At 52.0% G+C, this 15,805-nt stretch overlaps 1 protein-coding gene across 1 annotated transcript in view; it reads left to right on the forward strand.

Moving 5' to 3' along the window:
* Window positions 1–15,805, forward strand: part of CAND2 (cullin associated and neddylation dissociated 2 (putative)) — a 44,085-nt gene that overhangs the window by 1,003 nt on the left and 27,277 nt on the right. Inside the window, exons 2-5 of the mRNA XM_039477278.2 lie at window positions 6,029–6,172; window positions 10,894–11,048; window positions 11,780–11,903; window positions 13,639–13,904. Of these exons, the coding sequence (XP_039333212.2) occupies window positions 6,029–6,172; window positions 10,894–11,048; window positions 11,780–11,903; window positions 13,639–13,904 (689 nt within the window). The remainder of the gene's footprint in view (window positions 1–6,028; window positions 6,173–10,893; window positions 11,049–11,779; window positions 11,904–13,638; window positions 13,905–15,805) is intronic.

Here is a 15,805-nt window from a genome sequence, read left to right on the forward strand (position 1 = left end):
CTTGGAGACTCACTCGCTGAACATTTGTTCACTCAGATAGGGAAACTGAGTCTCAGAGGCATGAAGGGCATAGGTTCAGTCACAAAGCCAGGAAGAGGGAGACAGTCCAAATCCGAGCCAGTTTAATACGGAGGCCCTCTGACTCCAGCCCCCTGACAGGTGAGGAGGCTGAGACCTGCACTGGTAGTCTGACTCCTACTCTCTCCTGCAGTCCGTTCCTCAGAACCCCTCAAGAGCCCCCCACATTAATAGAGCCTGGGATCCAAGGTCTTGGCTTCAGATCCCAGCTGCCATTGCTCACTGGCCGTGTGACCATGGCCAAGTTACTTAACTCCTGTGAGTCTCCCTCTGCTTCTGCTTCTATAACATGGGGATAACAGAACGCACCTCTGAGGATTGGGGTAAGGATGAAATAAGACAGTACATGTGAAATGCTCAGATTTGTGGCAGGCACCAGGTTGGCGTTTAATACATGGACACATGATTCGGTGCACATCCAAAACATGCCACGCCCTGTCCCTTCTCCAGACCTTCACTAGGGGGATTGATTCTTTGCTCTCCCTTGACCTACTCCCTTCATCTGACAGCTCCTAGAACCCTTCGGGATGCCTGTTGACCCCAGGCAGGGTTAGGCAGCTCCCATCATGCCTCCCCTCCACATTGCTGCTAGATCACTTTTCAGCCCTGGGAGACCCTGAGCTCCTGGGCCACTGGGACTATGCACTTCTTAGTGCCCCAGCACCTGTGCTGGGTACACAGTAGGGGCTTAATCAATGTTCCCTGGGTCCCAGGCTCCCCACTACGCACTCCACGTGTAATCTCAGTCCACTCATGGGTGGTCGTGATTGTTCTTCCTGTTTTCTGGAGGCTTGGAGGAGTGCAGTGACTTGCCCAAGGTCACATAGCTGGCTAATGGCCTAGGGGATTGGTGCTGCTGTCTCTCAGGCCTCGGGTCTAGTCTCTAGGAGAGGGAGTCGGCCCTGCCAGCTAGAGCCCGAGAAGCCCTTTCAGCTCATCTCTGCCAGCAGCCGGGAGAACACTTAAAACCACCCCCAAGCATGTGAGAATGGTGTCTATTTTTAAAGTTCAAATACCAGGGTGCTCGGTCCTGCAGACCAGCTGTCCAGGCGTCCATGTGGCCAAGGCTTTCAGCCGAGTTGCCTCTAGGGTTTCTCTGGTATGAAAATGAGACTGTGTCCTCTGGTTCCTGAAAGGGGGGCAGTGACTGCAAATGGGGGTCCCAGGTGAGGTGGAAGAGACCTTTGGATCCTGTTCTTCCTGGGCACTGGCTCTATGGGCAGGAGGCACTCCGTTACCACTGAGGCTCCAATAGTCAAAACGAGTACACTTGTGGGTCTTGCAGGAATTCCCAAGTCATTTCTTAAGAACACAGTAGTAGTCTCAAGAAATGACTTGGCAATAGTTTGCTGTTACCTTCGGCAGTTCGTGCAGCCTCTCTGAGCCGAGTTTTCTCACTACGTCATGCTAAGAGCTGGTTGTCCTATTAAAACCTCCCAAGGATACTATGAGGTAGGGGCAAAGCAAAGTTCCCATTTTATGTATAGAAAATCTGAGGCCCAGGGAGAAGGAGGTAGTTGCCCAGTGTCACCTAGTTGATAAATGGCAACACCAGTATACTCAAAGCCAAACTGGTGCTCAAGCTCTTATCCACCAAATTACATCCTTTTCCTCCTCCCTCCCATCCCTGCACACACACGTGTATAAAACATGGCTTGTTTTCTCTGAGAGCTGGTATCTGCCCACCAGGGGTGTGTAAAATGCTGAGGCGTACTTCAGAGGAGTTGGTTTCTGAGTTTGGGCAGTTTGGTGGTAAGCTCTCTTCAGGGCTAGCTCTCTCCCTACCTCTCCTCCTGCGCTCACCCTCCCTGACAAGGCCCTCCGCAGACCTGTTCTTTGTTGAGCCTGGGGTCCCAGAGATAAACCTGTTGGGCCTCTGCCCTCAGTGAGTGTACAGGCCAATGGAGAAGATGCTCTGGTGGCCGGACTTGCACTGCAGTGTGAGAAGTGCTGTAATGGATGGGTGCAGAGTGCTCTGAAAGGATCCTGTCCCGGGACCATTGTGTTTAGGGTCTGTGGATGTGGGGGTAGGGCAGGGCGGTCCGACATCCCTGAGCTGGGACATTTGAGCTGGGCTCTTGATGGGAATAGGAGCGCAACAGGTGGAGAAGAAAAGTGGGGTAGGAGGTCTATCTTGGGCAACGAGGCACATCGCCTGGGTTGCCAGGCTGAGCTGGACCCCCATGGACTGCAGCAGAAACACAGCTTGGAGACCCTGCATGGCATCTCAGAATGTCCCCTCAGCTGAGCAGACATAGGGGTGCATGAGCCTTGGCCTGGCTCAAATCCAAACCTCCTCCTTTGCTTTACTTCTGCCCAGAGGTGGGCACAGTCAGTCCTGTCATCCTGCCTCTGCTGCCAGCCCAGCCTCCTCCCTCTCCTAGCAGCTTGAGGCTAATCTACCTGTTAAAAATAAACAGGACATCGGCCAGTCCACCCTGGTAACAGGGCACTGTGTGCTGTGGTGACATCCAGCAGTAGGGCTGAGTCCGCACAGATGAGGGCCAGAATCCCAGCTGTGACAGGTTTTGCCACAGGAGGCTGGGAGAAGGGCTCTTGGTTGATTTGCTCAACCATGCTGGAAAGCGGGGCGGGTGTGGGGAGGGGAGTGGTTCAGCAGGCTCAGCAAAAGCTGGAGGCATCTTTCCTCGCCGCTCTGTCCTGTTTTCTCCTGAGTCTCTGCTCTCGAGTGCCTGCAGGAGCCAGTCAGTGGGTGAAGTAGGCCTAGTGGGGACCAGGTAAACTAGGAAGAGGGCAGCCATGACCTGACTCTAGCCAGGTATTGTCACCAGGAATTATAGGTCCTGTCGTATTCAAATATTCTGTTTTCAAGATAATCTGGAAGTCAGTTTTTTCTTCGGGTCTCACTCTGTCACCCAGCCTGGAGTGCAGTGGTGCAATCTTGGCTCGCTGCAACCTCCGCTTCCTGGGTTCAAGCGATTCTCCTGCCTCAGCCTCCTGAAAAGCTGGGACAACAGGTGTGTGCCACCACACCTGGCTAATTTTCATATTTTTAGTAGAGATGGGGTTTCACCATGTTGGCCAGGCTGATCTCGAATTCCTGACCTTAAGTGATCCACCCACCTTGGCCTCCCAAAGTGCTGGGATTACAGGCATGAGCCACTGCACCTGGTCTGGAAGTCAGTTGTGGTTTGTTGTTGTTGTTTTGTTTTTAGATGGAGTCTTGCTCTGTCACCCAGGCTGGATTGCAGTGGCATGATCTTGGCTCACTGCAACCTCTGTCCCTGGGTTCAAGCGATTCTACCTCAGCCTTGCGAGTAGCTAGGATTACAGGTGGCCACCACCATGCCCGGCTAATTTTTGTATTTTTAGTAGAGACAGGGTTTCACCATGTTGGCCAGGCTGGTCTCAAACTCCCAGCCTCAGGTGATCCACCTACCTCTGCCTCCCAAAGTGCTGGGATTACAGTCATGAGCCACTGCACCCGGCCCGGTCTCAATCTTTTGACCTCAGGTGATCCACTCGACTTGGCCTTGTAAAGTTTTGGGATTACAGGCATGAGCCACCATGCCAGGCCAAAGTCAACTCTCCCAATGCTCAAATGTTGACAAGTAATTAAAATTTTTAAAAATACGTTTGCAAGCTGGACACAGCTGAGAGCTACTAGTTTCAGACCTTTGCTCTACCCTGTTAATTCTGGCAGGAATGGTGCCCCGTAATGGCCCCAGCCTCAACTTCCCATGGCTTCCAGCTCAGACTCCCACTGCAATTTGAAATGCCTGGGAGGGTATCAGGCTTTTGGTGTCAGGCCCCATGGATCCCCCACCTCTGGGTGGGTAGCCCTTGCCTCTGTTGCCCACTCCAGGTCAGTGAGCCAGTCCACTATTGGCACTGGTCTCCAAAATATGCCCATGCCCATCCTCATGGTGCAGGGCAGTGGTTTTCAAAGTGTGGTCCCTGAACCTCATCGTCATCCAGGAATGTGTTAGAAATGCGGATTCTTGGACCCCAACCCAGACCTGCGGATTCAGAAACTCTGGGAATGGGGCCTCGTGTTGTTTAACAAGCCCTGCTGGTGATTCAGATGCTGGTTATAGCTGGAGATCCACCGTTCTAGGGCAGGAAACAAGTGGGTTCTCTGAGATGGGAGTGGACAGGGCTCGCCTTCCTCCGTCTGTCTGGTAGACAGGCTTCTAGCTGATCCTGACTCGGATGCAGGGTATCTGTTCAACCTTCTGGCATTCTTTTCTCAGCTGTTGTGAGATGTGGATGATGTCATAGGCCATTATAATAATGGCAGTGCCATTTACTGAGTATGCACCATGTGGACTTAACAACCCTATAAGGCAGATAACTAGTCTCATTCCCATCTTCTGACAGGTAAACTAATGCTTGGAGAGGTGAAATGACTTGCCCAAGATCACACTGCATAAATAGCAGAGGTGGGAGCCACTGACCCTGAAGCATTACGCATTAGCCAGCATGCTGGGCTGTTCCTAGTCTGCCACCCTGTGGCAGCTGGTGTTACACATATGTGGATCTCCTTGTAACCCAACCAAGCCCACTGCCCAAATAATCCATGATCAGGTGGCACTTAACGACAGGGAGACATTCTGAGAAGTGCATCCTTAGGTGATTTCATCCTTGTGTGAACCTGATAGGGTGTGCTTACACAACTTAGTAGTGCCTCCTGCACACCCAGGCTATATGGTGTGGCCTGTTGCTCCTAGGCTACAAACCTGTACTGAGTACTGTAGGCAGTTGTAGCAGAGTGGTATTTGTGTGTCTAAACATAAAAAAGGTACAGTAAGGCCAGGCGCCGTGGCTCAAGCCTGTAATCCCAGCACTTTGGGAAGCCGAGGCGGGTGGATCATGAGGTCAAGAGATTGAGACCATCCTGGTCAACATGGTGAAACCCCGTCTCTACTGAAAAATCCAAAAAAATTAGCTGGGCATGGTGGCGCGTGCCTGTAATCCCAGCTACTCAGGTGGCTGAGGCAGGAGAATTGCCTGAACCCAGGAGGCGGAGGTTGCGGTGAGCCGAGATCGCGCCATTGCACTCCAGCCTGGGTAACAAGAGCGAAACTCCGTCTCAAAAAAAAAAAAAAAAGGTACAGTAGAAATAGGTAGAAAAGGGGTGTGGTGACCCATACCTGGAATCCCAGCACTTTGGGATGCCAAGGCGGGCAAATCACGAGGTCACGAGATGGAGACCATCCGGGCGAACACGGTAAAACTCCGTCTCTACTAAAAATACAAAAAATTAGCCAGGCGTGGTGGCATGTGCCTGTAGTCCCAGCTACTCAGGAGGCTGAGGCAGGAGAATTGCTTGAAACTGGAAGGTGGAGGTTGCAGTAAGAGATGGCACCACTGCACTCCAGCTTGGGTAACAGAGTGAGACTCTGTTTCCAAATAAATTAATTAAATAAATAAAATAAGAACAGACTTAAATGGCATGCCTGTATAGGGCAGCTCCATGATAATCTTATGGGATAGGCCGGGTGTGGTGACCCATTCCTGTAATCCCAGCACTTTGGGAGGCCGAGGCGGGTGGATCACGAGGTCAAGAGATCAAGACCATCCAGGTCAACATGGTGAAACCCCATCTCTACTAAAAATACAAAAAATTAGCTGGGCATGGTGGCGCATGCCTGTAATCCCAGCTATTCGGGAGGCTGAGGCAGCAGAATTGCCTGAACCCAGGAGGCGGAGGTTGCGGTGCACCGAGATCGTGCCATTGCACTCCAGCCTGGGTAACAAGAGCGAAACTCCGTCTCAAAAAAAAAAAAAAAAAAAAAAAAAAAATCTTACGGAATAACCATTGTATATGTTGCCTGACGTTTACCAAAACATCATTATGTGGCACACAACTGCATTTGACCTTGAATCTTTGTATTAAGATCTACTTCTAGGGGAACCCCGAGGTACTGCCCAAATCTACCAGGGCCCAGGAGCTGCTCAACAATCCTCCTCTGCCCTCCCTGCCCAGGTTCATGGCCACCAGCGACCTGATGTCAGAGTTGCAGAAGGACTCCATTCAGCTGGACGAGGACAGTGAGCGCAAGGTGGTGAAGATGCTGCTCCGGCTCTTAGAGGACAAGAACGGTGAGGTGCAGAACCTGGCTGTCAAGTGGTGAGTGTCAGTGTCAGCCTCTGTGGAGCAGGAGAAGGGGCCCTGCCTGGTGTGGGAGCATCCTGGGGACTCCTGCCCCTTTGGGGTACAGCCTTGCAGAGGAGACCTGCTTAGCAGCTCTTGTTGGATGGTCTGGGTTCCCCCAGAAGGAGATGCTGAGACAAGGATTCATATCTTAAGTTTGTTTGGGAAGTGATCCCAGGAAACGTGGTGGAGGAGTGGGGAAGTGAGGCCGGAAAAGGAAGAGGACCAATCAAGGATATGGTGTGAAGCAAGTGACCACAGTGGGCCTGATGAGCTTAACTCCATGGTGACCTCCGGGGCATAGTACAGGATATGCCCCTTGGACTTTTCCCACCCAACGGGTGAGTGAGCTGGGGTATTAATCTACCAGCTCCCTGGTAGTCATTGGTTCAGGGCTGCTTTTAGGGGTAGGACAGAGGGTTGTTCACTTCCTGCCACCGCCAGCCAGAGAAATCCCTCAGACATAGGTAAATACTAGGAAGGTCAGGCTCACACACACCAAGGTGGTAAAGGCTTAAAGGCCAGGCACGCTGGCTCACACCTATAATCCCAGCACGTTGGGAGGCCAAGGTGGGTGGATCACCTGAGGCCAGGAGTTTGAGACCAGCCTGACCAACATGGTGAAACTCTGTCTCTACTATATACACACATAAAAAATTAGCTGGGTGTGGTGGTGCATGCCTGTAATCCCAGCTACTTGGGAGGCTGAGAGGCAGGATAATCACTTGAACCCGGGAGGCGGAGATTGCAGTAAGTCAAGATTGTACCATTGCATTCCAGCTTGGGCAACAAGAATGAAAACTCCATCTTAAAAAAAAAAAAAAAAAGCTTAGGGCGCATGGGATTGGGGGAGGTCCTAAAAGCCCCAGTCTTAGGTCACTGTGAGGCTGTGATCCTGAGACCTTCTTGGCCAGTTACCTCCAGAGTAGAAAAAATAAGACAAGGGTGTGTGCAGAGCGCGTGGAGATGCTTGTGTGGTGGGGTCGTTCTCACACTCATATCTGAGAACCACTCATGTAGGGCAGAGGTTGTCAACCTGACTGCAGGTTAGCATCACCTGGGTAATTTTTAAATAGAATTCCAGGGATCAAGAGTGAGAGAACTGGGCACTGCCTCTCTGTGAGCTGGGTCCCCGCATTCTTCTGGGGCATGTTCATGAATTGCGATGTGATCCCAAGAGCAGAGGAAATTCAGAAAAGGGTTTTATGTGGGAAAGTAACATGGTCAAGTTTATGGGCTGGGAGTGTCTTTCTGGCCTTCTGGCCATGGAGTAGACTTAGGATGGAGTTGTGGTTTCTCACCAGCAGAACCAATACCATTTTTTTTTTTTTTTTTTTTTTTTGAGACAGAGTCTCACACTGTCGCCCAGGCTGTAGTGCAGTGGAGTGATCTTGGCTCATTGTGATCTTCGCCTCCTGGGTTCAAGCAGTTCTCCTGCCTCACCCTCCCAAGCAGCTGGGACTATAGGCATGTGCCACCACGCCCAGCTATTTTTTTTGTATGTTTTAAAGACAGCGTTTCACTATGTTGGCCAGGATGGTCTCGATCTCCTGACCTCGCAATCTGCCTGCCTCGGCCTCCCAAAGTACTGGGATTACAGGCGTGAGCCACCACGCCCAGCCCCCCAATACCTTTTTATAACAAATAGTTTGTAATACCATTTTCCTATTAGGAAAGGAAATTCATACATTATAAAACTTACCTCTACACATAATGCCTGAACCTTAAGGGAAAGTTAGAAGGAATGTAGATTATAGTAAAGTCGTGTGTGTTTCCGTGTATATGTGCTTGGGCACTGTGCTCGTAGAAGTGAAGTCACAAGAAGCCTGTACCTATATGTGAACTCATCGTGAGTACAGATACAAACAGGTGGTGTTGGGGACTCAGGTATCAGAATTGGAGGCATTGCTCTTAACGGCAAGATTTTCTTTTTCTTTTTTTTTTTTTTTTTTTGAGAGAGAGAGTCTCGCTCTGTCACCCAGGCTGGAGTACAGTGGTGCAATCTCGGCTCACTGTGATCTCCTCCTCCCAGGTCCAAGTGATTCTCATGTCTCAACCTCCTGAGAAGCTGGGGCTACAGGCATACACCACCACACCCGGCTAATTTTTGTATTTTTAGTAGAGATTGGGTTTCACCATGTTGGCCAGGCTGGTCTTGAATTCCTGACCTCAAGTGATCTTCCTACCTTGGCCTCCCAAAGTGCTAGGATTACAGGCGTGAGCCTCCTCGCCCTGCCAGCATTTTCTTTTTTTTTTTTTTTTTTTTTTTTTTTTTTTTTTTTTTTTGAGACGGAGTTTCGCTCTTGCTACCCAGGCTGGAGTGCAATGGCGCGATCTCGGCTCACCGCAACCTCCGCCTCCTGGGTTCAGGCAATTCTCCTGCCTCAGCCTCCTGAGTAGCTGGGATTACAGGCACACGCCACCATGCCCAGCTAATTTTTTGTATTTTTAGTAGAGACGGGGTTTCACCATGTTGACCAGGATGGTCTCGATCTCTTGACCTTGTGATCCACCCGCCTCGGCCTCCCAAAGTGCTGGGATTACAGGCTTGAGCCACCGTGCCCGGCCCTGCCAGCATTTTCTAAAGTGAGTGACCGTCTCCCAATACAGTTTCTCAGGAAACAAAGTATAATTTTCCTTCAATTTATCCCAATACAGTTTCCCAGAAAACAAAGTATAATTTTCCTTCAATTTATCCCAATACAGTTTCCCAGAAAACAAAGTATAATTTTCCTTCAATTTATCTGGTAATTGTATGCTTGGAAAATCTAGAATGTGATATATTAAAACAATGCAGAAATTATTTTATGTCTATGTCCAAAATGAAATTTTAGACTCAGATAATTATAGAAAGGCCTTTTGCCTATACAAATGCCCACTGGGATGTTAGAAACCCTCGTAGGGCATGGACAGTGCTTTGTTTTGCATTATTTTTCTGCTGTTCTTGACCTTGCCAGAGTACTAACTCAATAGTTACGATGACTGGCCAGGTGCGGTGGGGCACGCCTGTAATCGCAGCACTTTGGGAGGCTGAGGTGGGCAGACCACAAGGTCAAGAGTTCGAGACCAGCCTGGCCAACATGGTGAAACCCCGTCTCTACTAAAAACACAAAAATTAGCTGGGTGTGGTGGTGCACACCTGTAGTCCCAGCCACTCGGGATGCTGAGGCAGGAGAATTGCTTGAACCTGGCAGGCAGAGGTTGCAGTGAGCTGAGATTGCACTATTGCACTCTAGCCTGGCGACAGAGCAAGACTGTCTCAGAAAAGGTTATGATGACCAAGGACCCCCATAAATTGACAAGGTGGTATTACTCCTACTGGGAACTAGTGCTACAGGAGGTAGGATGGAGGAGCTGCGGAGAAGGAAGTTGAGAGAGCCAAAGTTTGAAAACCACGGTGTGCATGCCTGTAGTCCTAGCTATTCTGGAGGCTGAGGCAAGAGGAACCCTTCAAGCCAGCAGTTTGAAACCAGGCTAGGCAACATAGCAAGACACTAAAAAAGAGAAATTACCCAAGCATGGTGGCTTGAATATGTAATCCCATTTTTGTAGGAGGATCACTTGAGCCCAGGAGTTTGAGGCTGCAGTGGGCTATGATCATGCCACTGTATTCCAGCCTGGGCAACAGAGCGAGATCTCATCTAAAAAAGGGGGGTGAAAAAAAAAAGAAAGAAAAAAGAAAACCATTGTGCACTGCAGTCACCTAAAGCCCTTGTTGAAACTATGTATCCCCTGCCCAGGGATTCAAATCCAGGTGATGGAGCAGGGAGGGGGCTGGGGCAGAGGATGAGAATATAGCACCCTGGAATCTACTGATGCACACCAACGTCTGAGGTTGTTAGCCTTGACTGCATGTTAGAATCACCTGGGGATACTCCAGCTCTCTCCTGAAAAAGAAATTAAAAAAAAAAATCACCTGGGGAATTTTTAAATTCCCCTCCCCCACCCCCCGCCACGCTCCCGCCCTACCCACCATCCAGGCCACACCTGAAACCAATTAACTCAGACTCTCTGAGGGCAGTGCCCAGGTAGGGGTTTTTCAGAGGCCCAGGTGATGGCAGCTAAGGCTGAGAACGGGGTAGTTTAGTGCAGCTGTTTTGAAACTTCCCTGTGCATTGGAATCACCTGGGAACCTCGTGGAGCTACAGATCCTGGCTCAATAGATTTAGGGCAGGGCTTGAGACGCCACATACTGAACAAGCTCCCACGTGCCGCTGCTGATGCTAGCCCACCAGCGAACTTTGAGAAGCAAGGCTCCAAGGCGGAGGTTCTACAAGTGTGCTCCCTGGACCACGGGGTATCAGTCTCAACTGGGAGCTCGCTAGAAATGCACATCCTCGGGCCCCACCTAGATAGCCCTCCTGACTTACAGACTCTGGGGGTGGGGCCCAGCAATCTGTTTTAACAAGCCCTCCCTGGGATTCAGATGCACGCTCAAGTTTGAGAACCCTTGTTCTGGGCCACTATTTGGCTATTTCCTGAGACGGAAAACACAAGAAGAAATGTACGTTTGGGAGGTGCCGGGAACACTGTTGGCACAGCCAGACAGTGCCTCTTTCTGGCCAAACGGGCTCCCCTGTTGATCTGAGGCCTTTGCCTCAGCGGTGTGGCCCCAGGCGCATGAGCAGACATAAGGGGGCAGCCTGACTCAGGCTGAGCCTTGGGCCCTTGGACTCACCTCCCCATTCTCTGCTCAGCCTGGGTCCTCTGGTGGGCAAAGTGAAGGAGTACCAGGTGGAGACCATCGTGGACACCCTGTGTGCCAACATGCGGTCGGACAAGGAGCAGCTACGAGACATCGCCGGCATTGGCCTCAAGACTGTCCTCTCGGAGCTCCCCCCTGCAGCCACAGGTACCCAGGTCCCCAGGGCTAGGTACTGTTAGTATTTGTCCTAGTTTATGGTTAAAAACAAACAAACAAAAAAAAACACTGGGGCTCAGAGAGTTGAAGAGACTTACCTGAGGTCATTCAGCTAGTAAGCAGGGCAGAGAATTCAGACCCAGCTCTGTTTAAGTTCATGGCTCTGTGTCAGGAACGCTTTTAGCTCAAGTGATGAAATCTAACCACTGGCAGTTTAAAGAAATCACGGTGGTTTTTCTCACATGGCAATCCTGTAGCAGTCGATTTACTGGCTCAGTATTGACAGGGTTCAGGTCTCGCCCCATGTCCCCACCCTTTATAGAGAAAGCACACGTGTTCCCAGAAGCCCGCAGAAGACTTCTACTAATATCTCACCGGCAAGAGCTGGACTACCCAGCCACTGCCAGCAGCAAGGGAGTCGGGAAAGGAAGTGTTTGTTAGCTTTCCCTGCCTCCCTAGTGGAAGAGGGAAAGGAAGAAGGGCTTGCGTGTGTGTGTGAGCCACCTCGCAACTTGGCCATCGGCTCTCTGCAGCTCCCGTCTCCTTTACTTTGGCCAGACTCTGGGTCAAACCTGGGACCTCTGGAGACCCGGCTCCTGTGGATCAGCAAGATTCCCAGGGCTGTGGGCTCAGGAACACAGCCAGAGCAGAGGCAGACTAGTGGTGGAGGCTGCCTTTTCCCCAGGCCAGGCCTCACCGTGCCCACCTTGTGCCCTGTGCAGGCTCCGGGCTGGCCACCAACGTGTGCCGGAAGATCACAGGCCAGCTCACCAGTGCCATTGCCCAGCAGGAGGATGTGGCTGTGCAGCTGGAAGCCCTGGACATCCTCTCTGACATGCTGAGCAGGTGTGGGAGGCCACTCTGGGGATTGAGGAAGAGTGGTGGGTAAAGGGTACAGGGAGTCACTCATACCCACGGAGGTAGCATTTACTGCACACCTGTGCTCGGGGCTCCTTAATCATCCCTGCAGCCTCACAAAGGAGAACTCAATTGTCACAAGGTCTGAGGGGTGATGTGGCCTGCCCAAGGTCACGGGGTCACTAAAACCTCTCAATACTTGAACAGCTGCTCTATAGAAAAATATCAGGTGCTGGCCTAGTGTTGGGAATATGGAGTTAGGTCAGTCTTGTTTGTTCCTAGGGAGGAGTTCACAGACATATATAAAGCTGGGACTGTAGCAAGCACAGCAACGGATAGGAGGAGGGTTGATGGGAACCCAGAGGAGCTCCCAGCCCAGCTGGGAGTGAGGAGCCTTCCAAAAGAGGGTGCTGCTAGGGCCAAGCCTTCCAGGAGGGGCAGGACTTAGCTGAGTTTGGGCAGGTATAAGCGGGATGCTGGAGGGGAGACTGCCCCCAGTCCAGAAGGCAGAGACACGGGAAGACGTGGGGTCCCAGAGTCTGCCAGGGGGTTGTGGGGTGGGCTGTAATGTGGAGAGGTGGGTATGGAGAGGTGAGGTGGAGGGCTGGCCAGGAGCCATGGGGTGGGGTTGAGCATTTGTGTGTTCTACTCTGATCTTTCTCTCTGCAGTGGAGAGTAGATGGGAGGGAACGGAACAGGCAGGGGACTGGTTAAGAAGCTGCTATAGGGAAAGCAGTTTGGGTTGTATTCATGAGGTAGACTCCACAGGACTTGGAGTGGGCAAGAGAGGCAGGGACTGGAGGCTGATCCCTAGGTTCTGGCTTTAGTAACTGGGGGGACAGAGGTGCTGTGGTGGGGTGCACTGCAGGAGCCAGGAGCAGGTGTGTGGGGAGGAAGGTGATCGATTCAGGCTGGGGCCTGTGGAACTTGAGGCTCCTGGGAGGCGCCTACACAATCACATATTCCATGAGGGCAGGTCCTGGGGTCAGTCTGTCTTATTCACCCTGGCTGCCAGCACAGTCCCTGTCACCTAGCTGGTGAACAAACAAACCCAGGAGAACGGGGCTGGGTTGGACATAGAAATAAGGGAAGGTGAGGTCAGTGAGTTTGTATAAAGTGAGAAGAGAAAAGGTCTCAGGATGTTTATGGGACACAAAATGCATGGGCCTGGTTGGAAGGTGTGGTTAGAAGCTGCTGAGGCAGGCAGGGGCTGTGCTGTGTGTGCAGAAACCATTCGCGGTGTTGCCTCTTGTCTTGAGCCCAGAGCTCATGATCTCCAAAGGCACTAGGGAGCCATGGAAGGAGTTAAGCAGAGGAGTGACCAGGTGAGAGGTAGATTTTATGCTGCTCTGGTCTCAGCGAGGAGGATGGACAGAGGGGTGATGGTGTTGAGGCAAGTCCTAGACTTCCAAGAAATAGGAACAGCCTTACTTAGATCCCCCACACTTCCCCCTGTCAGGTCCTTCTTCCTAGCCTGGGAGCCTGGCTTTGCACTCCTGGCTAAGTGGCCATGAGAAGTCCCTTTCTCTCTCCACTTTCTCTCATGTAACAATAAAAAGTAATTTAAATAATTCCTCCTCAGTTGCAGGGCACCTGTTTTGCAAGGGCCATTGAGTTGCCATAATCCTGGGAAGGAGGACGGGAGAGAATGGGGAGAGGGGCGGAGCCTGGCCCAGGCTGCCCACGGGGTGCGACCGGCCTGATGCCCTCTCGTGCTCCCCAGGCTGGGCGCCCCTCTGGGCGCCTTCCACGCCAGCCTCCTGCACTGCCTGCTGCCACAGCTGAGCAGCCCGCGCCTGGCGGTGCGCAAGCGGGCGGTCGGGGCGCTGGGCCACCTGGCGGCCGCCTGCAGCACTGAACTCTTCGTCGAGCTCGCTGACCACCTACTGGAACAGCTGCCCGGCCCGCGGGCGCCCACCAGCCCGGCAGCCATTCGCACCCTGATTCAATGTTTGGGCAGCGTCGGCCGCCAGGCCGGCCACCGCCTAGGTAAGGGAGCAGGGCGGGCCTCGGCTGGCATGGTGGGCGGGGCTGAGGGGCAGGCCAATGGCTCAGTAATGGGGTGGGGCTTGGGCCGCCGTGTGGGCAGGGCCTAAGGGTGGGCAGCTTCCTTGGTAGGGGGGATGGGGCGGGGCCTGGGCTAATACGGTGGGTGGGGCCTGGGGCGGGCCGCTTCCTCGGTTAGCTAGCATGGGGCTGAAGCCTCTGGAATGAGGAGGTTGAGGCTGGACTGGGCTTGAGAGGCGCAGGGCGCGCTGGACAAACCAACCCGGCCGAGTGCAGATGCTGCAGAGAAAGGGATTGGATCGCCGGGCGCGGTGGCTCAAGCCTGTAATCCCAGCACTTTGGGAGGCCGAGGCGGGTGGATCACAAGGTCGAGAGATCGAGACCATCCTGGTCAACATGGTGAAACCCCGTCTCTACTAAAAATACAAAAAATCAGCTGGGCATGGTGGCGTGTGCCTGTAATCCCAGCTACTCAGGAGGCTGAGGCAGGAGAATTGCCTGAACCCAGGAGGCGGAGGTTGCGGTGAGCCAAGATTGTGCCATTGCACTCCAGCCTGGGTAACAAGAGTGAAACTCCGTCTCAAAAAAAAAAAAGAAAAGAAAGAAAGGGATTGGATCAATCACTTCTAAGACCTGGAGGCTGGCTGGTAATTATAATTTTTTTTGGTGGGGGCATAGAGTCTTGCTCTGTCACCCAGGCTGGAGTACAGTGGCTCAATCTTGGCTCACTGCAACCTCCACCTCCTGGGTTCAAGTGATTATCCTGCCTCAGCCTCCCGAGTAGCTGGCATTACAGGCATGCACCACCACACCTGGCTGAGTTTTTTTGTATTTTTAGTAGAGATTGGTTTTCACCGTGTTGGTCAAACTGGTCTTGAACTCCTGACCTCGTGATCCAGCCACCTCAGCCTCCCAAAGTGTTTGGATTACAGGCGTGAGCCACTGCACCCGGCCTATATTTATAATTTTAGCAGTCATGCTGCTAAACTGTTAGACTATTCTGTTCTCCCACTTTGACAATGATATCTTAATCACAGCCTGTGAGCCAGGTTTGAATTTTTAATAAACAATTGGGGGAAAATGTGCGTACAATAAACCGCACTATGTAAAGTGTACAATTCAGTGTGTTTTGACCTTTGTGTACACCAGTGAAACTTTTCCATCACCCACATAAGCTTCCTTGTGTCTGTTTACAGTCCAGCACTCTCTCTCTCTGCCTTGTCTGGGCAGCTACCGATCTGCTTTCTGTCACTATATATTTGGTTTTTAGAAATGGAAAGCTGCAATCAGGTTTGAATGTATCTTCAGACACCTTGGAGTTCTGGCTATACCAAAGCAGTTTCGATAGAGATGGCCTATGGTCAGCCCTTCCAAACTCCTGGCTCTCTCACTGCAAAGGGGCCTTGCAGGCACACGTGGAAACAACCCCAGCTGACATGGCCACACCCTGTCCCATCCCTCCTCAATAGCAGCCAGCCCTCAGCCATCCTTGGTTGCATAGACCTGGGAAAGAGGTCTGTGGAGGCTCGGACAAGGACTTGGGGTCCATTGGGTGGAAAACTCTGGGGTTCCCAGGTACCCAGACAGTGGCGTCTAGGAGTGTTGGGGGTCTCCAGGTCAGCATGTCCCTTGTCCCATGGGGAAGGGTGTGGCTGGAGAAGGACATGAGTCGGGTGCTCTAAAGCCTGGACACCAGCCAGGAACCCTGCTTTCCTGGTCTATTAGGGCAGTACCTGCCTCCTGCTTCTCTCATCCAGGGGCTTACAACCAAGTGAAGGAAATAAGGCCCAGGACATGAATAAAGGTTTTGACAACAGTTGCTACTTATTGAGTGCCTGCTCATGCAGAACCTGGACTAAGCTTTTTTGACTTTTTTTTCCTCC

This window comes from Saimiri boliviensis, chromosome 8 (assembly GCF_048565385.1).
Source record: "Saimiri boliviensis isolate mSaiBol1 chromosome 8, mSaiBol1.pri, whole genome shotgun sequence".
NCBI classification, from domain to species: Eukaryota; Metazoa; Chordata; class Mammalia; order Primates; family Cebidae; genus Saimiri; species Saimiri boliviensis.